General features: G+C 37.4%; 1 protein-coding gene and 2 long non-coding RNA genes across 4 annotated transcripts; 1 reads left to right on the forward strand and 2 right to left on the reverse strand.

Annotated features, from left to right (window-relative positions):
* Window positions 1-11,438: 11,438 nt before the first annotated feature.
* Window positions 11,439-16,973, reverse strand: LOC113112635 (fibroblast growth factor 8-like). 2 transcript variants are annotated; one of them, XM_026278372.1, is made up of 5 exons: window positions 16,370-16,973; window positions 16,249-16,285; window positions 15,396-15,543; window positions 13,607-13,713; window positions 11,439-12,509 (listed from the first exon to the last, which is right to left on the reverse strand). In XM_026278372.1, the coding sequence occupies exons 1-5, from the start codon at window positions 16,399-16,401 to the stop codon at window positions 12,234-12,236; spliced, it is 600 nt and encodes a 199-aa protein (XP_026134157.1). In that variant the 5' UTR covers window positions 16,402-16,973; the 3' UTR covers window positions 11,439-12,233. The 2 variants fall into 2 exon arrangements, with proteins under 2 accessions (XP_026134157.1, XP_026134156.1); XM_026278371.1 differs by having other exon boundaries at window positions 15,396-15,576; window positions 16,370-16,967.
* Window positions 16,974-17,157: 184 nt separating this feature from the next.
* On the forward strand, window positions 17,158-18,977 carry LOC113112637 (uncharacterized). The gene is made up of 2 exons (XR_003293460.1): window positions 17,158-18,245; window positions 18,693-18,977. It is a non-coding gene; the product is annotated as an uncharacterized LOC113112637 (long non-coding RNA).
* Window positions 18,978-19,444: 467 nt separating this feature from the next.
* LOC113112638 (uncharacterized) lies at window positions 19,445-25,656 on the reverse strand. The gene is made up of 3 exons (XR_003293461.1): window positions 25,359-25,656; window positions 24,497-24,738; window positions 19,445-22,345 (listed from the first exon to the last, which is right to left on the reverse strand). It is a non-coding gene; the product is annotated as an uncharacterized LOC113112638 (long non-coding RNA).
* Window positions 25,657-25,940: the final 284 nt, after the last annotated feature.

The raw sequence follows: 25,940 nt of genomic DNA on the forward strand, positions 1-25,940 counted from the left end.
ATGTTATTACCATTTAACTCTTTTTTTATGTCGTATTTTAAAATGTAATTTTCGTTTTGTAACTTTTGACTGATTAAATGCATCCTTGCAGAATAAAAGTATTCATTTCTTCCAAAACCTTTTCAATGGTATATTTTCCCCCCAAAATGAAAATTCTGTCATTATTTTTTCCATTCTAAATATTTTCATTGTTTCAAATGAAAGTTTGTAAGTATCAGGTGCTATAATGCAAACAGAACAACAAAATCAAAATTTAAGTCATATTCATAGAAAAGCTCTGTTTGGTATATTCATAAGAGAGATGTTTGATTCGATTTGAGTCCCTCTTTTGAGTTGGATCTTTTCAGTGAATCGCTGATCCTGTTAAAAACAATCCTAGTGATTCATTCACAACTCAGACTGGTCCAGTTCTCGAGTTAAACTCTTTGACTCAATGATCAAGTCACAGCAATTCTCAAGTTAACAGCTCACTGGAGGGGAAGATTATCAGTTAATAATGACTTAAATTTCTGTCTGTTTCTCATATGAAGCTATCCTATGACTTGGAATATGGTGCACTAGTCATACAGACTCGTATAATGACATTTTCTTCTCCCTTTAGATGCTTGACAAATGTGGTCACTTTAAACTGGTTTGCCTAAAATAATAAAATTAATTAAAGCTGCAAGCAGCGATGAACGGGCCCTCGCACCCGGGCTCACCGACAGCGAGTGGCTTTAGTTAATAGGTGAACGGTGAGAAATATGCGTTTAAACTCATAAATATAAGTAGAATATATCAATGTTTATTCCATATATGTGCCAATCTTCCTGTTTGCAGCAGGTGGCGCTATCATTATAATGGAATATTGGCCTTCAGATGTGTTCAGGGCAGGACTTTTATCGAACATGTGAGGTTTGGGGAGGATTGGACATTTTATGCCTGAGTTACAACAACATCCTACTTCATGGCGAAACATCGAAATTTGTCAGGCCGCCATGGACACGCCCTTTAACGAAACCTCAAGATCTTCGCAATTTAAGATCGCAAAAGGCTTTAGATTACACTGACCAAGTTTGGTGTTGATCTGAATAAATATCTAGGAGGAGTTCGTTAAAGTACAACCCCTGAAAATGGCCAAAACAACACTAATTTTGCAGAGAAAATTCGAAATAACTGACTTCCTGTTGGGATTCGGATTTCGTACCAAGAGACTTTTTCGTAGATATTGGTGTGTTACATGTGTGTACCGATTTTTGTACATGTACTTGAAACATAGCTTGAGGCATACTCCGTTTAAAGTGTATACGCACTCCGTTGAAAGTGTATAGGTGGCGCTATCGAGCCATTTTGCCACACTCGATGGAATATTGGCCTTCAGATCTGTTCAGGCCAGGACCCTTATCACACAAGTGAAGTTTGGGCAAGATCGGACATTTTATGCCTGAGTTATAACATCTTTTATTCCCATGGCGAGACATCGAACTTCATCACGGCGCCATGAACACACCTTTTAACAAAAACTCAAGATCTTCACAACTAAACATCACACAGGTATTTAGATTAGACTGACCACAAAAAAGACATTGATGTCATAAAATGTCTAGGAGTAGTTTGTCGCAGTGTAAAATATGTAACTTCCTGTTGCCAATAGGTGGCGCTATGACTATAACTGAATATTGGCATGTAGATCTGTTCAGGTCAAGAGTCTTATCCAACATGTGAAGTTTGGGGCAGATTGGACATTGTATGTCTGAGTTACAGCAACTTCCTTTTTCATGGCGAAACATCGAAATTTGTCAGGCCGCCATGGACCCGCCCTTTAACGAAACCTCAAGTCCTTCGCAATTTATTATCGCAAAGGGCTTTAGATTACACTGACCAAGTTTGGTGTTGATCTGAATAAATCTCTAGGAGGAGTTCGTTAAAGTACAACCCCTGAAAATGGCAAAAACAACACCAATTTTGAAGGGAAAATTCAAAATAACCGACTTCCTGTTGGGATTCGGATTTCGTACCAAGAGACTTTTTTGTAGGTATTGGAGTGTTACATGTGTGTACCAATTTTTGTACATGTACGTGAAACATAGCTCGAGGCGCATTCCGTTTAAAGTGTATAGGTGGCGCTATAGAGCTGTTCTGCCACACCCGGTGGAATATTGGCCTGCAGATCTGTTCAGGCCAGGACTCTTATCACACATGTGAAGTTTGGGGAAGATCGGACATTTTATATCTGAGTTATAACATCTTTTATTCCCATGGCGAGACATCGAACTTCGTCGCGGCGCCATGAACAAGCCTTTTAACGAAAACTCAAGATCTTCACAACTGAACATCGTACAGGCCTTTAGATTAGACTGACCACAAAAAAGACATTGATGTCATAAAATTTCTAGGAGTAGTTCGTCGCAGCGTAAAATATGTCACTTCCTGTTGCCAATAGGTGGCGCTATGACTATAACTGAATATGGGCATGTCAATCTGTTCAGGTTCGGAGTCTCATCAAACATGTGAAGTTTGGGGCAGATTGGTCATTGTATGTGTGAGTTATAGGAACTTCATTTTTCATGGCGAATCATCGAAATTGGCCAGGCCGCCACGGACACGCCCTTCAACGAAAAGTCAGGATCTTCGCAATTTAACATCGCAAAGGCCTTTAGATTAGGCATACCAAATTTGGTGTTGATTTGAAGAACTCTCTAGGAGGAGTTCGTTAAAATACAACACATGGAAATGACAAAAATTACACAAAATATGCTCATAATATTAAAAATAACCGACTTCCTGTTGGGTTTAGAATTTCGCTCCAAGAGTCTTTTTTGTAGGTGTTGGTGTGTTACATATGTGTGCCAATTTTCGTGCATGTACGTGAAACATAGCTGGAAGGCTGTTGATTTTCTTGGTATAGGTGGCGCTGTCGAGCCATTTTGCCACACCCTCTTCTGAATCCTATATCAGACGAAAATTTTCACCAGGTTTGACGAGTGTGCAAAGTTTCATGACTTTTTGAGCATGTTAAAGCCCTCAAAAATGCGATTCATTCGGGAGAAGAAGAAGAAGAAGAATAATAAATATAGCTGCAAGCAGCGATGGCGGGCTCAAGCCACCAATGCCATCGCCACCCCGGTGGCATCAGGTAAACTGTGCCCAGCGGGCACATGCATTCACAATATCCCTCTGGCAGTGAGGTTTTAAATGATATGGCAGTTAAAGGGTTAATCCGAATCATCTAGACTTTAAAATCACATTCACAGAACAATATATATATATATATATATATATATATATATATATATATAACTTTAGTAACACTTTACAATAAGATTTCATTTATAAACATTATGTTAACATGAACAATATTTATATAGCATTCATTCATGTCAGTTAATATTCCAAATTAAACATTAAAACATTGTTTTATTGTGATTTTTTTCCAAGCACATTTTACCAATTCCAAACCATATCAATCTTAATAACTACCATTATTTTTTATTTAATCATTTATGAGTGCTATACAATAGTCCAGGAAAGCTGGAAGAGAAAAACAGGTCAAGAAGAACTGACAAAAAGAATTGCAAAATAATTAGGAATTAATGTGAAGATTAATTTTTAGTCAATTCTGCAAGACAGACTTTCAGGAAAGGAGGTGGAATAAAAATGAGCTCCTAAATCTTAATCCCGGATTCTGGAAGATATATTCCTCAAACCATCGGACAAGAGGAGGTGGTGCTGGTCCTTCACGAGTCACTCTAATCTGTTAATTAAGCCTATATATAAAGTCTTAATATATAGTATTTCACAATACTTCATAGTATTCTAATTAAATAATTTTTTGGAATCTTAGATCTCTCAGAACCTGGCACATTGTAATTCTGAGACTCCAGGAAAGTGGCAGTTCTGTAAAATGTTGGCGCTGGAGACTAAATGCTCCCTGATAGTTTCACACCTAATTCACTTAACACACACACAAACACACACACACACACACACACACACATTAACCACAGTGACAGAGGGACAGAGTGACATCAGATGTATGATAGTTTTTTAATTTTCTATCATCCATATAATGTTGTATAGTCATGGAACTATGCATATTTCCTCAGAATGACTTGTCTGCTATGTGTACATTTTTTTGAAGTGTTTAGAAGCTGCACTTTAAAAAAATAAAAGACATTTACTGGTTACTTTTTTACTGTTATTTCAAAAAATCACCACGCAAAATCATTCAAGCTATCCAAAATTCATTCACACCTGTTCTGTAAGATAAATTCTTTAAACAGTGGTAAAAGAGGATGTGGTGCTGAACCTTCAAGAGTCACTCAAAACGTATCTGTCCATAAAGCTTATAAAGAATTATTCTTAATATACAGTTCACAATACTTCAGCTTGTTATTCTAATTAAGTGAGGGTCATTTTATCAGTAAAATACATAAAATACATATTATTTTTCTTTGAAAGATTTCTATAAATGATTTAAATCATACTTGTTTTACAATAATTATTTAAAAGTAATCCTATAGCTCCATCTGGTGGTCATTATTGGAACTAAGAATTGCAAGCTTGATTTATAAGTTATGATAGTTTTAATTTTATGCTGGCTCTTGAAAATGATAAAGCTATGAAACTTACTGTGCTTCGTTCAAATGATGACTTCTACGTATATAAAAAATTATGAAGAGTTGGAATGAAAAATTTTAAAGATATAGTAAAATAACGATTGTATTTTTTTATGTTACTTTAATAAATCGATATGGCCACACCATTTAAGCTATCCTAAACCCATTCGCAATTTAACATCTTCAGTATATTAGCTTCATGTTAAAAAAGTTTGCTGTGAACTTGTGTCTTCTTGGAGGAGTATGAATTCATTTACATGCTGATTTTATCATAAATCCACAATAAAATTTCTGAGTTCTGTATCAATCTGTGTTGTTGTTTGTTTTTGTTTTTTTTTGTTTTTTTTTTCATAGGAAGATAACTGACCCTTTACTCTCCTTTTTAATAAATGTGCTTATAACCCAAGAACAAGCTTTTTATAGCTGTATTTATAAACTGCTTACTACTGACTATTAATATTGGGACAAGGCTTTATAAAGCATGAACTGAATATTTACTGTTTGAGTTTGAAATTATTATTTGCAGCACAAATAAGGTTTTTTAGGATTTTTAAAAATCCCTAAAACTGTCAGAAAAGGATAAGGCCTATAAGATTTTATGTGAGTGGCTAAATTTATTTGTTTTTATAACTATAATGCATAAACTATGAAATTATACAAAATTTATAAAAATGTACAACAGTTATTCTTTTCCAATGTTTTTTATTTATTTATTTATTTAATTTTTTTTTTATTTTATTTACATTTCAAAACATTTGCCTACTGCAATCATTCTAAACAGCTTGAATAAAACCTGTCAATATTTATTATAGACCACTGTAACTGTGTATAATCTAACAAACAAGTTTATTATGAAAATAAAAGTGTACACCAGATAAATTGGACGATAAAGAAATTGCTAACAATAGTATAATAGAGCATGTTTTAGGTTTTTAGGCGTTTAGATGCAGAAATGGACAAATCAAATGTAAAATAAAATGTAATTGATTTAATTAAATATAGATTAATTCTTGTTAGAGCAAAATAATAAATAAATAAATAAATAAATAAATACGTACACACATTAAAAAAAGCAGCCAAGATGAATGAGTTTCATTTTTTATATGGATCAAAATTGAAGACAGAAGCAGCTGGTATATGCGGTCACTTAATATTAAAATCCAGTAGATCCATTTCAGATTTATTTCTCAACAGTTTATGTTCACGTGGCTGTTTTCGTTTATAGTCGCCAAGCTATTATGTATTTTGAAATAATCTTGTCCGTGATGTGTTCGTTCGTACGACGAAAGGCAGAATCCTGCAGCTCGAGAGATATATGTTATTCTGCCAGTCGCGCTTTCAAATAGTCTTGCACACTTAAACGGGTCACAAACACCTGCATTTAGCTCTTGTAGTGTTACAATGGGTTTATTGTGTGCATTTGTGGTAATATTTTATTTAAAAAAGCTCTTAAACAAGAATAAATTCGTTTGTTTTGAGCTCGACACTGTACGCGCTGATCGGAGGCGGTGGTTTCAGATAGGCAGCCGCAAATAATTCATTTTCACACAAACAGTTCAAAAACATCTGAATTTAGCTCTTGGTGTGTTCTAATTGGTTGATTGTGTGATATCGCTTTAATAATTTATTTTTAAAAGCTTTAAAACAGGAATAAATTCGTTTTTTCTGAGCTCTTTACTCCAGACGCTCGTGATCACAGCGGTGATTCATCTCTCCTATTTCTCACGTATCTCTGGCCAGAAATAATTTATCCATGAGCCCTGAACCGGTAATAATCAGATATGTTGGTTTAGCTTGTCAGTGTGAATTAAATCTAAGTATTTATTTGTATTTTTAACCGATTTAAAAGTGAAAGTAAAAGTCCGGGAATTGAACCTGTAGGGGCGCTATTTCTCTCAGACAATGGAAGTCTGAAGCACATATACTCAAACAGAGGGACAGAGTGAGATGAGATGTCTGACAGTTTTTTAATTTTCTGTTATCCATACAGTGTTGTAAAGTCGTGAAACTATCCATATTTACTCAGAATGACTTTTTTTCTGTACGAAAAAAGGTTTTGAAGTGTTTGGAATTTAAAAATGCAGGAAAATTAATAATTCCATTTTTACTGTCATTTAAAAAAATCACCACGACAAAACCGTTTAAGCTATCCAAAATCCATTGGCAATTTAAGTTGTTTAAAATGTTTTGGCATCATGTAGACAAAGTTTGGTGTGTATAGTGTTACTCTCCTCTGAGCAGTATGCATTAATTCACAGCTAAATGTAAAAAAAAATCCACATTCAAATCAAAATAGCTGACTTCCTGTTGATCGTAGCTGATGACTGTGAATTAGAAAGTTGTCCGTCTTGATAAGAAAAATTTTTGTACCGAGTTTGGTGTCTGTAGCTAAAACTAACCCCGCCACTTTTGACAAAAGGTGGCGCTATAGAGTGCCTCTTCCACGCCCTCTTATGAACTTTTGCCAGTGTCTAGTTATCATAAATACTGATATGTGTTCTGAGTTTGATGAAATTCTAAGCATGTTATATGCCTCAAAATCACCTGAGAAGTATTCCAGTTTAACATGTTGCCACGGCAACAATATTTTTAGATATCAATATCCCCCCAGCAGATTTATATCGGCTGTGTTTTAACATTATTCTGATGAAGTTTGAAGCAAATCGAGTAAAAATAAGATGCTGAATTCAAATCATTTTGAAAATGACACACTTCCTGCTGCCAGTTGGTGGCGCTATAACTTTGACTCCTAATAGTCACATATATGCGATCGACATCATACAACGAATAATCTGATGCAGTTTGATTAAAATCAGGAAATGTATGTGGATGGTATTAGACACTTCCTGTTTCTCATTTCTCGCCATAATTTCAACACCTCGCCACGAGCAAACCGTTCGAGATATCAAAAATCCCCTGGCAATTTTTCATCCCCAATGTCTTGAGATCATGTTGACCGAATTTGGTGGCAATCGGCAAAAAAACCTATGACAAGTATTTCAAATTCCAGAGCATGCGCTTTTTACATAACTCTAAATAGCTGACTTCCTGTTGGGCGGAGCCGAATGACATGCAGTACGAAAGTTGTTCAGCACGATGAGATCTATATGTGTACTGAGTTTCATATTAATACGAGCAAGTATGTGTGAGCTATACATCAACATTTATGACTGTGTTCCAGGGGGCGCCATAGAGCCCCTGTGCCACGCCCGGGTCCCAGCCTCTGCAGGCTCCTAAAGGCCACAGATTCCAAAGTGTGCGCAAATTTTCAAGAGTTTTTGAGTATGTTAAGGACCCCAAAAGCCCCCACAACTTTGACGAAAAATATGAATACTAAACCCTAAATATCCAACTTCCTGTTGGGCGGAGCCTATGACATGCAGTACAAAAGTTGTTTGGTTTGATGAGATCTACATGTGTACCGAGTTTCGTGTGTCTACGTGCAAGTATGTATGATATATGGCCCTCAGTATTCCAGGGGGCGCTGTAGAGCCCCTGTGCCACGCCCGTGTATCAGTCTCTGCCCGGCCCTAATGGCCGCAGGTTCCAATGTGTGTGCCAATTTTCAAGACTTTTTAAGCATGTTAAGGGCCCCAAAAGCCCCCGAAACCTTGAAGAAAAATAATAATAATAACAAATAATCCTAAGGAAAACAATAGGGCTCTCGCCCTCCAGGCTTGAGCCCTAATAATAAAAAACAAAGCAGATACAAGAGGGTCCTCGCACCTCGGTGCTCGGGCCCTAATTACATTTTCATATTTGTGTGAACAGTTCCTGTAGATGAAACATGTTATTCCTCAATTTATTAACCTATACATACATATACTATAAATAACTGTGTCCCAGATACTGGAAGTTCTAAAAAATCATTTATGGCTGGCTTTCCAGCTGAATTGTCATGACTGAAAGGAGATGAAGAAGGAGGGGGAATCTTCGCTTTTGATCTTTTTAGAGGGGTGCAGGGTGCTCTGTGTGGCTGGCAAACACATTTAGCCTGTAATTGTTCAGATCATTCAGACAATCAGCCTTAGAAATGCATGGGCAAACAAAAGATTACAGCTCCAATTGGAAAAGTCAACAGTTCCTCCATATGTCCCATATACAAACAGTCAAACTGGCATGTCCCATCTTCTCTTTGAACAATGTTTGCATGTTAATTATAACTTAGTAATTGGCTGCTGGCTTGTGCACTCTAGGAATACTGCCAGGATAGTATTGCTATTTTTGTGACATGAACATACATTTCTATCTCATGCATTTATGAAACCATACAGACATGCTCCCATCTTTTCTGTGCATCAGTGTGTAAATGATTCGTCAGATTTATTATAAAAAGTTCAGACTTTTACTATAGGCTTTTAATGGCTTACTCATTGCAAACATTACATATGTCATGTGGGTGCTAGAAAGAGCACTCAAGGTGGACTTGCATCATTTCAACCCATGTTTCCTCCATTGAGCTCCAATTTGCAGGAAGGGTTTTATGACCAGGGTTAGGCAGAATGTGAAGTAAAGGCAGCTTAGAGGTCTGGGTCATCCCATTCTCTCACCCCTGCCATTCTGCCAGTTCAGCAGGGGGGCTTGTACAAGTCTAAATTGCTCCCTAAGCAAATTAAGAAGGTAGCCCTGTTTGTTTATCAGGGGTTAAGGATGACGGTTGCAGCTCAATAAAATGGATGAAAGCAGTTTTGCGTCCCCTCTTTCTCAGTGGAATTGCTCTTCATTTGCATGGCATCACAAGCTGCACAGAAGGTGCGATTTTTCCCACAACCTGCTGGATCCCCTGGGTTTCTTACAACTTTATGGTCATGGAGACAAATTTCAGGGGAAACTGAGGACTGATAATGCAGAATAACCATGGCAAATTACCAAGGACTGTTAATCAATAGCAGACATCATCAATGTGAAAACACAGGGAGTCAATTGGTGGTTCCGGATGTTCTTTTACTAAAATCTTAAAAAAAAAAAAGCTTTATTTGGGATATCAAAGGTGTGTAGGTCTGTCGGACATTAAACGTGTATCTTTTTGTTTATTTAACATTAAGATTTTGGGTTTAAATCTAATCAAATGTGTATTTTAGATCAAGGTACTGGTCAACATTTAGTTTTCATCATTTTTAATCACATTTTTCCCTACTACTTTGCTTTAAAAGGTCGTAATAAATTAATTTTAAATTATTTAAATATTACAAAAATAGCTTAAAATTGTTATAGACTAATTATAGCATGTCACAGCTGCTTGAAACATTTGCATACATCGAGAAAAAAATGGTGTAGAAATCATTTTTGCTTAGAAACTGCTACATTTCACAAACAATTACAAAGAAATGGCAAGTAACACATTGAATTAAACATTCATTTTGAAGTACAAAAAATGATATGTATATCAACCAATAATGAAATAGTGTATGCATATGGGTGAATGATTGCGTGATTTGTTGATGTTTTTAAATCCCTTTTCAAAAATGAATGGCAAGCATAACATCCATTTCTATAAATGAAGATTTAATCTGTAATCTTCAGTCCGCTCTTTATTGTTTCTTAGCTTTAGATTCTAAATGTATACAAGTGGTCTCCTAAGTGGTTTATTTCGAAATGTCAGGAAGCTTTTTTTTCCTTAATTGATTTCCATCCACTGAACTGGATTACACTGTTGGTCCATCACAGTTGAATGGCCCTAAACCAGCATACTTTAAAGTCAAAGAAACCTTCTGAAGCTCTGGCCTTTCTAGGAGTTTGACCTCTGCACCCTGGCTGAGCAACTAGCATAACATGAGGCCGAACACATGGCGTTATTGCACCAAAAACAATGCCAGCCTTTGCTAATGTACCTGCTTTACACATTTTTCAATGATGCGTGAGATGTGTCAAGCCAACGCTAATTAGAGGATCATTTTTGGCTGAATGGGTTAGAATTTTAAGATGCAATTAATTTGATTAAAAGGGATTGGAAAATGTATTTTTTTCTCCCCTCTGATCATAATTTACAAAGGATTATAACTGCAGTAATGTGTATCTCAGGCAGAGAGGAGTCATTAATAATCCTCCTCATCACAGACAAGAACATGATAGTGATCTCACTCCACAGACCCCCGGTTCTCGGTTTCTCACTACACAGTGCCCTCTGATCTTGGCTTTCGGCTCCTTGGAACCCTGTCTGCAAACACACAGCACCCCTGCTCGGACAAAACAGATACCCCTCCAATCAGATTAAGCTACAGGGAGTTAAAGGTCTGAGATTAAACAAAAACACCTGAGCAAGGGTGAGGAGACCGGGCCAGGGAGCTGTAGTGTGTCCGGTTCAACCAGAGGAGAGACCAAACAGTGTAGCCCCCCTGGAGAGACAGTCCTACTGAGCTGTTGACCTGAGCTGTGCCATTCCAAACATTCTGGGGGGAGAGACCCAGTATCTCCATCTCACTCTGTACTGGTCTCTAACCAGAAGGGTTATGCAAACAATGGTGGTATTTATTATGATGCTATTGCATAATGACAAGTTGTTTCATACAAAGACCAAACTGGCCTAATTTTCTATGGACGAGTCCATTGAAACATCTAAAATGCTTCTGGAAAAGACCTGTTTGCAATTTTAAACTATGTATAGATGCCTTTTATACACATTTCATGTTTTTTAAAGGGATAGTTCACCCAAAAATGAAATGACGCTATTATTTACTCACCAACATGTAATTTCAATCCTGAAATTACTGTATTTCTTCTGTGGAAAACAAAAAAGATATTTAAAAATATATATATAATGTTCCACAGAACAAATTATTATTATTTCATTTTTTGGAAAATTGCATATTAAAACAGAACATATTAGACAAAAGACGTTAGTATCCTAAGGTAAATTTATTACAGGTTTTTAAATAAATATTTCCATCATTAAAATAATTTTACACATCCTCAAATAAAAATATATTTATATTTGTATAAAAAAACAGACAAACAAAATGCAACAAAGAACAGAACCTTTTCCTACAGTCCATACAATACATTTATACACCTCGGAATTTACGGTTCAAACCACAGTAGGAAACCTGCGATAATCAAAATGTAGCTGCCACATTTAAATATGTATTTAAAGCTCGGTTTGCTTTAACCGTGTTTATCTCCAGAGAGTTCCAGAATCAAGAACCAGAGAGGTTACTGAGAGATGAGCTGGGTATCTTATCGCTGGGTGGTCGAGAGGTGCCCCGGCTGCCTGTGTAACCGAATACAGCCTTGTGTTGTCAGTGCATTCTCTCAGGCCCTTCAAGTCCCCTTGAGCAGCAATACGAGTTATAAATGACTCTAGAACCATTAAAATCAAATGAAACCATAGCAGAACAAGAGAGGACAGACGGATGAACTAAAATGTCAGCACTTACACGTCCCGTGCTTCGCTTTTCTATACTCTTACACAAGTCAGTACTAAAAGTCAGGGGTACAAAAATAGATCTCTTTTTTTTTCTCTCTTTTTTTCTCTCTCTTTTTTTTTTTGTTATTTCTGGAAATTCATAGAAATCTAAAAGGTTAGGTATATTGTTGCTCAGTACAAAAAAATGTTTGCAGGAGTCAATGAGAGGAGTCTGTTCACGGTTTGAGAAAGTCTCTCGCTCTCTGTCCTCTCCTTTTCTCCGGCTTCACTCTTCAACGCTCTCCTGAGGAGCGGGTGCGTTTAGTCCGTCTGTTGAAAGGGTAGTTGATGAAATCAAAGGGTCTGTGCTCTGCGATTTGGTGTCCTTTGGGCAGCCTCTTCATGAAGTGGACTTCCCGCTGATGTTGCCTGGTTTTGGAGCCCTTGCGGGGTCTGCCTTTGCGTGTGAAGGCCATGTACCAGCCTTCATACTTCACATTCTGTAGAGCAGTGTAATTGTTCTCCAAGACTATCTCTGAGAAAATGCAGTCTTTCCCCTGACCGTTTCTCTGTGAGGACAAGATAAAGACAACATTTTAGCTTAAGTTAGAAATATGAAGCTTATCTAAAAGTATTTCGGAAAAGGTCCGCTCCAGTTTACATAGGGCTTCCCCACACGCACACAGCATATGCTTAAGTCATTACGATCCAAGATCAAGAGAAAGAAAGGACAGCAGAAGCCAATGACTTTCCCCTTTCAGTAAACACCAGTGTGGATTTTTTCCTCAAAAAATTTAATAAAATGTGTTCATTATGAAGACAGAAACCTTAAAGTGTTGAGTTCAGAATCTATTACTGTAATATTTACGTTTCTTCAAGGCATTGAACAACAGAAACGCTATATAGTTTAGTTTTTTTCCTCTTATAGATGCACTGCATCATTTTACGTTCATAACAACGGGGCCTTAAAACATTATCCGGCCAGTAAATGCAAATGGGGTAAGGAGCCAAACCTTTCCCCAGCCTCTTAACAAAATGGCCTGTTTAAATTCTCAAATCCAAAATGCTTGCATATTAACCAATAAAAAGCTACAACAGAAAAAACCCTCTCTCATGCAGGCTGTCGTTGGGCGGCCAATATGTCAGATAGCATAAGATCAGGGGTGCCAAGCAGATGGTCCACCTGGCAGGGTGCTGGGAGGTGGGGGCCGAACCTCCATCCCACTTTATTACCATTCACAGCAAGGAGAAGGCACAAATCCACATTGGAACAAGAGTAGCCAGCTAAAAAAAGGAAGATAGATCCCATTCTTCACACTCCATTTTACCTACCGGTACTGCAACCAGAAATTCTCTGGTGCCCACTAACAGAAAAGACAAAACTCTTTGTTTGATTTTTTGAACAATCTCCTTAATAATCATAAAATCAGGGACGTCCACAAGCAATTGAATGTTGAAACTACTACATGACTATATGAGTGATGTTTCTGAATTTCTGATTTATCTGGTATATCGCTCACTTTCTCTTCTTATTCTCATTCATCAAAAACCTTTCAATCTGGACAGAAAAATGACAGATACATATGCTGTGTTTGTGTTACAGATTATGTAAACTGAGCACTATTATCAGTTATAGAATGATTATATAATGACTTTTTTTTCATACCTTGCCAATCAGTTTCCCTCTCCTGTTCATGCAGATGTAGAATCCCGTTTCAGCTCCTTTAATTCGAACTCGACTCCCAAATGTATCCGTCTCCACTATGAGCTTGGCTGGAAGAAAAAAAAAAAGACGTTTTTTATTATTATTATTATTAGATGTTGTGATTTGGAAAATCTAAATTACCATCAGTCAATCAATAGGAACATTTCACGAGTAAACACACATGCACATATGCACACAGAGATATACCGGCATAAACAGGTGAAATCTAAAGGGACTACTTTTAGGATTTTTGTAAGCTTAAATTCCAGCAGAATGATAAAAACATGTGCACTTCAATTCTTCTGGAAGGAACCAAATGCTCCCTGGCAGGACTCTCGACGTTTTACCTTTTATGTAAGTACATAAACAATATCTGAATGATTATATCATCCATGTTACAAAAAGCAAACAAACAAACAAAAAACCTCTGAAATATTTCAGTAATATGCACCATTTATTTTATTTTTTTTATAATAATAAATACAAATAATAATCAATTTAAAACTAATTATGAAATTTATTATAAGAAAACATATTACAAGAAAATCAGGGCAGTGACTGCAGTGAAGCTGACTTTCCATGATATATATCCTCCATGCCAAGATTTAGCACTTGCAGCTATTCTCTGATTCAGCCCCTGTACTCTGAGTGATTGTAAAGAGCTACGGTTCAAATGGAGGGGGTCAGATAACCTGCTGGTGAAGAGCCCAACCACAAGCCCAGAGCCAGGCACTGGCCCGAACTAACAGCCCTGCTGTCTCTACAACATGCTCAGGTGACATGGATGTCACCAAAACCATGCAGAGCTAGAGCCAGGCTTCCAAAAATACCACAACAGAGCTGGTAATTACTGGGTTTGAATGTGGCAAAAACATGCAAGTAAGACATACAAATAATACAGATCTGATTTAGATAAAGTAACAAATATGCAAGTGAAATGTTTTTATTTTGTTCATGTTTATGTATTTGACATTTTTTGTGAGGAGCTTATACAATATTTTATCCAAACTTATGATTGTATAAATTATCATATTATACAAACAGAACACTTTATCACTGATGTATTATTTCAGAAAACCAAAGATACACATTAATCATAAAACTGATCCTTGAAATACTTAAAGCAGTTAGATAGGGTATTTAGGTTCTATGAGATCTCTCATCAGGACAGAATGACCATAAAGCAAACATTGGGGTTAGAATTCGGCTAGACATATTTTCATCCTGAGCTGGTCAGGAGAGGAGGGGAACGTTCTTCAGGAAATGTTCAGAAGGTTGAAGTAAGATGAGTTCTAATGGCTCTTCCAGACCCGCACGTCTCTCTAGAGACTCACCTTCAACAATCTAGAATACATTTCACATTTTTTGCACTCTACTGCTTTTTTAACTTCACCAACTCACAAGGTGCCCAACAATTAAACTGCAGTGTACCACAGAGATCCACAAAATAAGAGTAATCCGTTTTGTTATCTAGTTTTTCAGAAAACAGGTGTAGTGGGACTTTGGATACACTGTGATTTGTAAGAACCAACAATGAAAAAGCTTTTTGATCTCTGAAGAACCATATAGCCGAGACCCCAATGCGGCTAAAAAGAACAACTTGTGTTCTTCAATGTATTTCACAAAATATTTGCATGCAAAATGAATTTAAAATAATTCCTCACAACGCCAAAGCATCACAAAAGGTTTCATGGCTTGAATAAAGAGACTTTATGATTTGATGCGAGACAAATAAGGAGGATGGTCTTACCATGAGAGTCACCATCCTCGGCCATGGCGTTGATTTTCTTGTTGGCCAGAACTTGCACGTGTTTGCCACTGGTTCGACTGTAAAGCTGGTAGGTCCGGATTAGTCTACGGCTGACCCGGTCCGTCACCTTACTTTGCTCACTCACATGCTGTGTAAAATTAGGCGAGGACTGAATGGTTACCTGTCAGAAATTAAATCCCATATAATCAATACCTGCACAAATTGCTTCATCATTCGTTCATAGTAGCCTATAAATTACACCGCGCTCCAATGTGATGATTTAAAATAGTCCTAATGCAATCGAAATTAGAAAAAGGTATCCGTAACGTATTCACTTAATTTTTACATTTTGGATTTTAGAAAACAAAATGCGCTGTTAAGAAAAGTGTCGTTTGTGGCTTAAAATTAATTACATTTCAAGCCAAACTGTCCTATACGCCGAAGTTGAGCACTTTATGTTGTTATGGTCCCACGACATGTTTTATCATTGACTCAAAGCTGGCATACTTCACGCGCTCATGCCCACGCGCCTGTGCCAGAATGTTAGTGTTACCTGCCAGGTTACAGCGCCCACTGTGATACCCATCTGATAAGAACATCCTTTCCCATCGCTCTTTTACTGCCTTTTAATTTAACGGCTATACGTGCATTTCTATTCAAAACAACTGTATACTAATCTTAATTTAGGAGCGCGTGTTTACGCATCCTCTAGCTCTAATAAAGTATCTAAGTATGGGATTAATATATTAGAGTAATTGTGTTTTTCTTTAACAATATATGTAGTTTATCTAACAATATGTATAGGTAAATTAAAATAACAGGAAATAAGCATATTAAAAGATGTTGCACATACCTGAGCATAGTAGGAAAACGCAAAGAGGTGAAGAAATCTGCAAAAGAGAAAATCTCACATTAGACTTTGGAAAGCGAAGCTGTGAACGTGTGAAAAGAAATAATGAAGGAAATATACTTACAGATAACTCAGTCGTGATGGAATGAGTCTCATGTTGCTGGATTGGAAGGGCCTCACAGAAAAAAGAGTGTAATTTGCAGAAGTTTTAAAAACAAAAATCAGGTTTTCCAGTTGAAACGTATAAAGTCCTGCGTTGTTATCCAAACTGTGACTCGCAACATATGATGAAAAGATCAACTGGCAAATTACTAGATCTGCTGATCAGAAGCAGAACAAATATGTCCAGGACGTTATTTTCAGACTGACACGAGTGACTAATATCAGCACTAACTGGATTTCCTTCATAAACACGAGAACGTCAAATAAGTGCACTTAACGCATAACTCACAGCATGTAAACGATTTACTTTTCAAGTTTTAGCGAAAGAGCTTCTAATGCACCTAATCATACAGATCAAGTCCCGTGCTCCATGAAGATGATGAGCGCAGCAGAAATAGATCCTTTGGCGTTTGATTCAGTCTGACTCCTGCGTGAATGTCAGACAGAAGAGGCAGAACAGTGCATCTGATGAGCTTTCTTCAAGAAGCAGTGCTGCTGAACTCTCTTATCCCCTCCTCTTCTCTTATTGCCAGTCAGTCTCCAATGTCAACCCCGCTCGCACTGACACCCCTGGTTAAAATGGTAGGGTTGGTCCTGGAGGAACAAGCCCCCTTTTCAATAGAACAAAAGCAGGGGGGTCTCACCCAAACCCCCACCTCGAGCCATTTTTTTTTTTTTTTAAATATGCCTTCACCTGAGTCCATAAACAATCGGAGGAGTTTAGAGGAGCGCGCATTCATATGCTCGGTTAATAATAAAATGTCAAATTAATTAGAATAATTCATTTAGGACTTTATTGGACAGGAAATAAAAATAAAATAAAACATAATAATAATAAAAATGAAAATAAAAAGATATATGCTCATCCAAACCTATAATAATCAAAGATCAAGTGGGTAAAATCAGTTTATTCTGATTTCAAAACTGAAACCGAGGCTATTGTGCAACGCAGCAGACCGCAGAACTGGTTTGTCGCTGACTTGTGTATTGCAGAAGGAAAGTGAGAGACATATTAAAAGGATTACAGACGATTAGCTTTTTTTTCTTCTTCTCAAAACAAAAATCCCTATATCATCAGAAGGATAACACCTGTGTGAAATGGGATTTCTGGTCAAGCACTGGCAATGCTGTTTAAACTCTCATAAAAGTCTGTAAGAATCAGTCATTAAATGACATAGCTCTGATATGTTATTTCATGTTACATATAAAAGTACCAAATCACGCATGATACTAAATTACAACTTTTCAGAAATGCTATTTAAATAAATTTAATGTTAACTAGCCTAAATATAGGCTTCAAATAATAATTAATAAAAAGATGTGCGAAAATATTACAAGGCAGCATTTAGTCAAGAAAATAAAAATAATAAAATCTATTTCTAATCTGGACTAATTAAACGTCAAAATAAATCAGCCCCACCCTCCATTATGTTACTTTTCAAAAACAGACATCAGAGTAAATTCTGATGGCCCACCATCACTCAAGACAGGCCCCCCCCCTTTTCGCAGGTTTTTAAATAGTTAAATACCTTATAGCCCACGCCCGTCAAATGAAATGTTGACGATGAAAAGGTCTAAAACTACAGGTGAAACGTATTTGATTAGCAATTAATTAAAATAATCACCAACAGATGGGATGATATTAGACCTAGATATACAGAGTTCATATTTATGTTTGTGCGCGCTATCACTACAAACACATTCTCTTTATGGGAATACTAAATGGACAACGATAAACTCTATAAGCACTCATTTGAGGAACACGAGCTGTGGAATGTCCCATGCAACAATAGTTTGTTCCACAGGAGGGCACCACTCAGAACTGTTGCACGTGTAAGGTACAACACACACACGTATACACACACAACGACACTCTTTATATATAATTTGTACTTAATTCCAACAGTTCAGAGATTAATAGTGGATTTCTAAAACAACTGTAGCAGATAAATATGGGAATATTGTAGACCTATGAAGGTTTGAGTTACAGATGTTGAAACAAAATATTACAACACACCGCTCTCCCCAATTCTACATGACTGATGATATTCAATAAGGGATTCTAATCATATTTATATAAATTATATTAATATTATAAATATAATTATATAATTACTAAAAACAGACAAACTGCAAAATGTTGTTCCATAAAAATGCATTTTATTGATAAGCTCTAATGTTTTATTAGTAAAATATAGCCTTATGTCATACGTGTGTGTCCATTTTGTGATGAGCTGTTGACATGACAAGTTTTAGTTCTTTCTTTTTTGTACACATTGGGCTAGGTGTTCAAGTGGACCGATATTAATGGAGCACTGAAAAGTCAACCATCTCATTCCATGGCTGCGTGCTTCAGCATGGCCTGAGGCAGAGCTGGGCTCCTGGTTAACTTTGTGTCTAACTGTCTGTTGCTCATTGCCTAATCAACTGCAGGATGACTAGTCTGCAGATGAGCTGCTGTCAACCTGCACAACACCATAAACACCTGAATATACAAGAACAGAGCTTAAGGGAAAAAAAGATGCATTTTTGCAGAAGGATTTACAATAAATATCTAATTTCTCTCTTAAGTCTTGCATGGATTTCATTTGAGACTTTTCAATGCAGGAATCATTATTAAACCAGCACAAGATGAAGCCAATTCATTCTAAATTGGATTTAATTATCCCTAATGCAATGCTTCTGCCGACAATTTGGTAGATAGTTTTAAATATTCAATGGAATGGCATTTTTAACGCTTTTGATGGATTGGATTTGTAAAGAGAGAGAGAGAGAGAGAGAGAAAGAAAGAGAGAGAGAGAGGCAGATATGTGGAGGGTGGAATGGCACTCCTGGAAAGCACATAGCTCTCCTGAAGTGTTGACAACCATGTCTGATGTGGGCAAGGTGCCAGAGTGGAATTACTGGAATATCCAACATTTTTTCAGACATAATGGCAGTTATGGTACTTTTTTTCTGTCATTGTTACTTGTGTATTTCCATTCATTAAAAGCATATTAAGAACAGAAAAATAAGTAAACCTTATTTTAATATGTTTTTGTTGTTATATTGTACATTGAAATTTCTTGTCATAACTTGTAAATACAGTCATGCCGATAAAGTACTTTTTAAATGAGAGAGAGAGAAAATGAGAGCACTGGGGGTCTGAAAGGTGTCAGAGCTTTAGTGAAGACAAAAAGAAACAAACGATAAAAAGTCAAAGAAGGAGGGAAAGAAAAAGCAGAGAAGAGAGAAAGAGGAGAGCAAGGGGGCTGGGCCAGAGGATCCCTGTGGTGGTTGGGATGGCTGTCGATGCTCCTGGGGTTAAGAGGAGGGCAGGCAGGCCCTGTGCCTGGCTGCAGGGAGTAGGCTACCTGCTGGGTGCCTCTGGGGCCTGATGGCTCTTCCAGAGGGCTCAGAGAAGAGCGCAGGAGGGGCAGAGTGGTGGACTCCCCTCTACTGGAATCCTGTGCTTGTTAATCCGCCCTGCTTTCAACCACGTCACTGATGACACCTGTCTCGCCTCAGCCCTCGCCATGGTAACGCATGACAGCCCTGTTTACAGTTAAGATTCATCACAGAGCAGACCGAGAGACCCAGCAAGACAAAACACACCCCAGGGAAGAACACTCATTTGAGTACCAATACCACTCAGCGGTGATTGAGAGGTGGCAGCATTGTTCTCACTTTTAAAGTGTCCTTTCAGAGGGACTCAGGGTGATGGACAGGCGTCACAGCAACACACACCGGCAGAACAAACCCAGAGTGAGGGACATGTTAATTGGAGGGAGGGAAGGAAATGGATAAGCAAACACACTAATGGTGAGGAACCTCGACAGCAGAACCCCAGATTAGTTCAGTATGCAAAGAATGTAATTGGTCCAACACCAGCTAATGACCTCCAAAGACTAAAGTCATCGGGATCGCATGTGACACAGACCATCACATATGTTTGCATTTGTGTCAGCGTGGTCGAACCACACAAGGTGGGTTAAAGCTCAAATACGCAAATGTACCCCCCACCCTGGCATATATTAATAGCTCATTATCTTATCGTACCTCCATGAATTTTCTTATAACAGTCCAGCTGAAAAGGGAGGTGAAGTCTATAATACGTGATATGATTGATTGAAAAATCACATAGAATTAGAACTCAACCAAAGCTGCCAACCACTAGAATGCAAAAAGGGTCAAAGATACCCTGTAGGGTGTGTTTTTATTTTTAAAGGGGTCATATGATGCTTTTTAAAGATCATTATTTTGTGTATTTGGTGTAACAGAATATTTTGACATGCTCTAATGTAAAAAAAACAAACAAAAAAAACTATTTTTCAAATACTGTACAATATTGTAGGTCTTCTATGCCCCACCTCTCTCAAAGTTGTCGTTTTCTACAAAGTCCCTCCTTCTGACAAGAGCAGTCATCTCTGATTGGCCAACTGAACCAGTGCATTCTGATTGGCCGAACACCGCAAGCATTTGTCAGAAATGTAATGCCCCTTTCCATAATTGCAAGCTTCATCTTTCAAATAAATAAAAATAAATGAAAAGACAGTTAATAATGTCCTTAGTTTTACCATCAGTTCAAGCCTGAAAGAAGAACAGAGTCATGTGACGGACACAGTGACGAAGCTCATTTGTTTTTGCAGTACACAAGCCGTGGACGTTAAGACAGCTGACACCACTGTGGGACCCTGTCTCTTTCTCTCTCTCACAGCGCGTCCACACACACACACACACACACACACACACACATTAAACTAATAACAAAATATACTTACAGTAGCTGATTAAGAAACATCAGGTTGTCATAGCGAAGTCAGAATTACCTCCTCTCCTAGGTTCCCGAAACGGTCGTCCATAAAATGCATTGCTGTTCTGTTGTAAGTAAATGCATCTACTTTTGGAAGGCCGAATAAAGTGCTTTTCCTTTTGCCTAGATACACACAGCATCTCCCTGACATGGCTGCTTCAACACTAACTGCGGTTACTGAAACCGTGCCTTCTTTCTTTGCGTGAACATTTGGGCGGCATTATGCAAATAATATATGTTCCACATAGTGATGTAGACATGTGGGGTATGTTTAAATAAGCCGTTTTAGGGGAGTGTATTCTTTGATAAAGAATATATTTTTGGATTTGAGACTTTAGTCTTTGAAATTTTACAGATCTTCTTAATGCACCAAGAGTTTAGAGTTAAACTCCAAAGAGAAAGGAAAAACTTAAATCGCATTATATGACCCCTTTAACAGAAACAGTTCTGTAGTATTCAACTCCATAATATTCCATGTACACACGCAATTTCATTTACATATTTATTGGTAATATTATAAATATATTTATGCGTGTATGTGTGTGTGTATATATATATATATATATATATATTGCAATTTTAAATAACTGTTTTCTGCTTTAATATATTTTGAAATACCTTCTTTGAATAAATATCCATTTGGAGGAAAGAATTTCTCTGGCAATTGTTTATGAAAGTCTACCTGCAAATACTACAGCAGTTTATTCCAATACTTACAGTCTGTGGTTTTTTCACAGTCCTGCTGGGATTTACCTTTTCTCATTAAAATATGTTAGTAACATATATTCCATATGGACATGCTGAAAAATATGGTATCAGTATCCAGCATTCTGCCCACTCATTACTGATTGTGCGCCAACTGTTTGTATCGAGGCTCATCAGGTCTGATCTGCTGCCTATATTGAGCACAGTAACATTTTACCATTTGAATTTCACAGATGACTTCTTTTCCTTTGCATGTCACTTTAAATATCTTGTGTGAGCGTGACAGAGCTGTACCTTGGGGTGGTACAGGGTCCTGGGGCTCGTGTCTGGGGTGATTGGAGGTTGGCGGCTGCACTCAGATCCATCAACCAGGTTGAGCTGCAGGCAGCGTTGGTTCCTGGGTGGTAGCTTAAAGAGCATCGTCACGCCATGTTTAAGAGCCTGGGTTGGTAGAGAGGTGAAGGTCAACAGTCATCCAAAAAACAGGTTTAGGTTGTCACTAGGCACACCACACACATGCAGACTGGACTCCCAGATCATAAATGTAGAAAAGATACTGCATATTTTACAGGGTAAGTAATATTTTATAATGTTTATATAAAAAAAGTATCTTATCCTCACCAAGGCTGCATTTATTCGAATTAAAAATACAGTAAACAGCAATACTGTGAAATATTACAATTTATGTTTTCTATTTTAATATACAGTACAGACCAAAAGTTTGGACACACCTTCTCATTCAAAGAGTTTTCTTTATTTTCATGACTATAAAAATGGTCACACTGAAGGGCATCAACGGCTATTTGACCAAGAAGGAGAGTGATGGGGTGCTGCGCCAGATGACCTGCCCTCCACAGTCACCGGACCTGAACCCAATCGAGATGGTTTAGGGGTGAGCTGGACCGCAGACAGAAGGCAAAAGGGCCAACAAGTGCTAAGCATCTCTCTTTATTCCTGTGATGGCAAAGCTGAGTTTTCAGCAACCCAGTCTTGGGTGTCATATGAACCCTCAGAAATCATTAAATTATGCTGATTTGATGCTCAAGAAACATTTCTTATTGAAAACATCTCTGCTGATTAGTATTTTGGTGGAATCCATGATACTTTTTTTCAGGATTCTTTCTTGAATAGAAAGTTCAAAAGAAAAGGTTTTGCATTCTTGCTAAGTATTTACTTTTCTTAAAAGAAATAATAAATAAATAAATAAATAAATATATTCCTACATATACATAAAAATGCCTTCACCTTGAGTCATGTGAGTGAATAATTCACTCAGGGAAAAAATAATCAGACCAGTATCATCACATAAATGTTGTAATTTTGATTCTCTCAAACCTATGATGTTAGGAAACTGCTTTATTCGAAAATTGTTTTCGTGACATCACAAATGCCATTTTAAACTTGTTCAGAAACAGTTAATGGCATTGACTGCAGTTCTGTTTGTAAAACGCACATCAACCATTTCACTTTTGTTTGACAGTTTAAAGGGATATTTCACCCAAAAATGAAAATTCTAATTTAACAAAAATGACAATTCTAATTTAACAATGTCCTCATTACCTTTCTGGGCCTTGAAAGTGGTAGTTACGTTACTGTTTATGCAGGGTTAGAAAGATTTAATAAAAAAATAATTAGTGTTCTGTAGATGAACAAAGGTTTTATGGGTTTGGTACGACATGAGGGTGAGTAATTAATGACTAATTTTCATTTTTTAAGGTAATCACATCAGTTATCGAATTTAACTGCTTTCATAACCTAATTCTGTGATCTTGCTGCTTTGATCACAGGCATGCAGAGCAAAGCTGTGCTTTTTATGTTACTGTTTCATTATTTTTCACACGCCTGGTGATGGTGTCTGGCCTCCACTTGTGCGAAAGTTACGTTGGACTCATTCCAAGCTTTGCCCTGCTCCCAGCACATTCATGTTCTCCATCTACCATCCATTCCCCCTGCTTTTTACATATTCGTTCTGCTAATACAATACATGATCAGAGCGCACACACAGGACAAAGAGTCTGTAAAAGCACTGGCGGGTCACTCATGTCTCTATATTAGCTGAGAGAAGTGACTGAATGTCTGAAATGGCTAAATTTACAGTGGCATAACTGCTCAGGCTTAAGCTAGACAAAAAAAAAAAAAGACACAAGCTGCCATGGGTGGGCGAGGATTCAGGAAGGCTGTTCAGGTTCAGAGGGATAATAGTGTGGGAAATTGTTCCTGGCTGACTGGCAAATGCCATCACAGAGCCTTGCGTGGATTTAAAGCCACAGAGTGACGGAAGTTTTTCACTTTTCCAAATGTATTTTAAATATGTCAAATATGAGGTAGTGCTGGAGGTATTTCATTGATTAAAATCACAAATGTGTTGCTCTCTGACTTTTCTACAAGTTTGGTTAGAAACCAGGTTAGAAATATGTTTGGACCCAACAATTAAAGTGTAGAGCAGACTTTTTGAGCATAGACGTTCGAGATTGAGTGTATACTAAATCAGTGTTTTTGTTGTTGTATTGTTAAAGCTGCCACCATATACCACATAATAAAGTTCAGCACAATGAAACAGAGGAACTTTGTAAGTTTTGAATGCAGAATGACTGTGTGGCCTGCCTGTGTGGTTTGCCGAGTTTGTCCGTAAGATCCGTTGAAGGGGCTGACAACTGTGCTCGTGGACATCCGGGAGGAAACATGGTCATGATGTCTGGGATTTCAGTTCCTTAGCTTTTTCCGGGGTTTTATTCCAGAGGACAGCTACAGAGTGGTTTTGGACCAGCAATCAGTTGTTGACCACAAACAGGATTCTTGGTGGAATCCCTCAATTAAAATGGCATCAAGGAATGCTGAAAGGGAGAGATGGACAAACCTCAGTAACATTTTTAAGCATACATTCTTCTTAAATGTTTAATAAGCAGACTACAGACACATTGAAAAATTACAAATGATACTAATCATATCTGTATATCATATCAAATGAATTTTACTCTATTTCATTTAATGAAACTGTAGCTCCAATCAATGACAACCAATACATTTTGTAAAATATTTTAACAATTTGAAAAAGATTACCAGTTCATTTCGAATCGGTCGCCAAAAAACATATAAAAGATTCGCTGAGTTAGTCCAATTTAGACAACGGTAACTCACGAGAGAGTTCGAGAGTTTCGTGAAACTTTTTGGACTGATTCATTAAAAAGAACCGGTTCATAAGAGTCATTTGTTCGCGAATCGTATGTTGCTTTCAACGATGCAAATAGTTATGAATGACATAGGCTATCTGACAAAGAAATTGCTCTAATTTCGAGGTTTCGACATGTAAAAAGCGTTCATGTTCTTGTGATTACAGCTTGCAAGATTCGTCTATTCTGAGAGCTCTTACAGGTACCACCTGGCCACTGCAGATTCATTTAGGCTTTTGATTGTGATGCTATAGAAACGCATAATTATATTCCCAGTCTCATACCTGAACAGCTCCAAAATAGAAAGTCACGTGTTGTCATCTCGAGCCCACGGTAGCAGCCGCATGGCGTGAACTCCGCATTAGTTCTACCGACTGTTGCTAATGGCGACTGGGCGCAAATTCCAAACGTTATTTCCACGCTCTTCAAAGGCACTCTGAGAAGTTAACGCTAACGTATTCGTTCTGCTACTTGGTCGTTCTAAACACAAACGAATCACTTTACGAACGTCTCTACACGCGGATAGTGAAAGGTTTCCTCTGACGGTCACCTCGAGGAAATACATTTACCGTGTATGTTCACGTGATCCTTGAAGTCCTAGCGATTTATTGATGTGGAAAACCGAGGTAGGCTCATTTATTTTAGCTAGAGTTTACTGGGATATAAAACTATTTAAACTTAAATACAAAAATATTTATTACATATTTCCATGTTTGTTTTTATCACATTCATACACAGAGAGCTGTATACAAGAATATACACTTATGTTAAAGATTGGAATATAGGACGCCAACGTTTATTTTGTGGTATTATGGATAAATGAGCTGCTATGCCATATTCTACTTTCCTCTGGCTCTGACAAAACA

Source organism: Carassius auratus, chromosome 13 (assembly GCF_003368295.1).
Source record: "Carassius auratus strain Wakin chromosome 13, ASM336829v1, whole genome shotgun sequence".
Lineage (NCBI taxonomy): Eukaryota > Metazoa > Chordata > Actinopteri > Cypriniformes > Cyprinidae > Carassius > Carassius auratus.

Coding starts and splice junctions, on each gene's coding strand:
- LOC113112635 (XM_026278371.1), bottom strand. CDS start 16,401: ATGAGACTCATTCCATCACGACTGAGTTATCT. Junction 16,286..16,369: donor CCATCACGACTGAGTTATCT/GTAAGTATATTT, acceptor TCTCTTTTGCAG/ATTTCTTCACCTCTTTGCGT. Junction 15,577..16,248: donor CGTTTTCCTACTATGCTCAG/GTATGTGCAACA, acceptor AATTTCTGACAG/GTAACCATTCAGTCCTCGCC.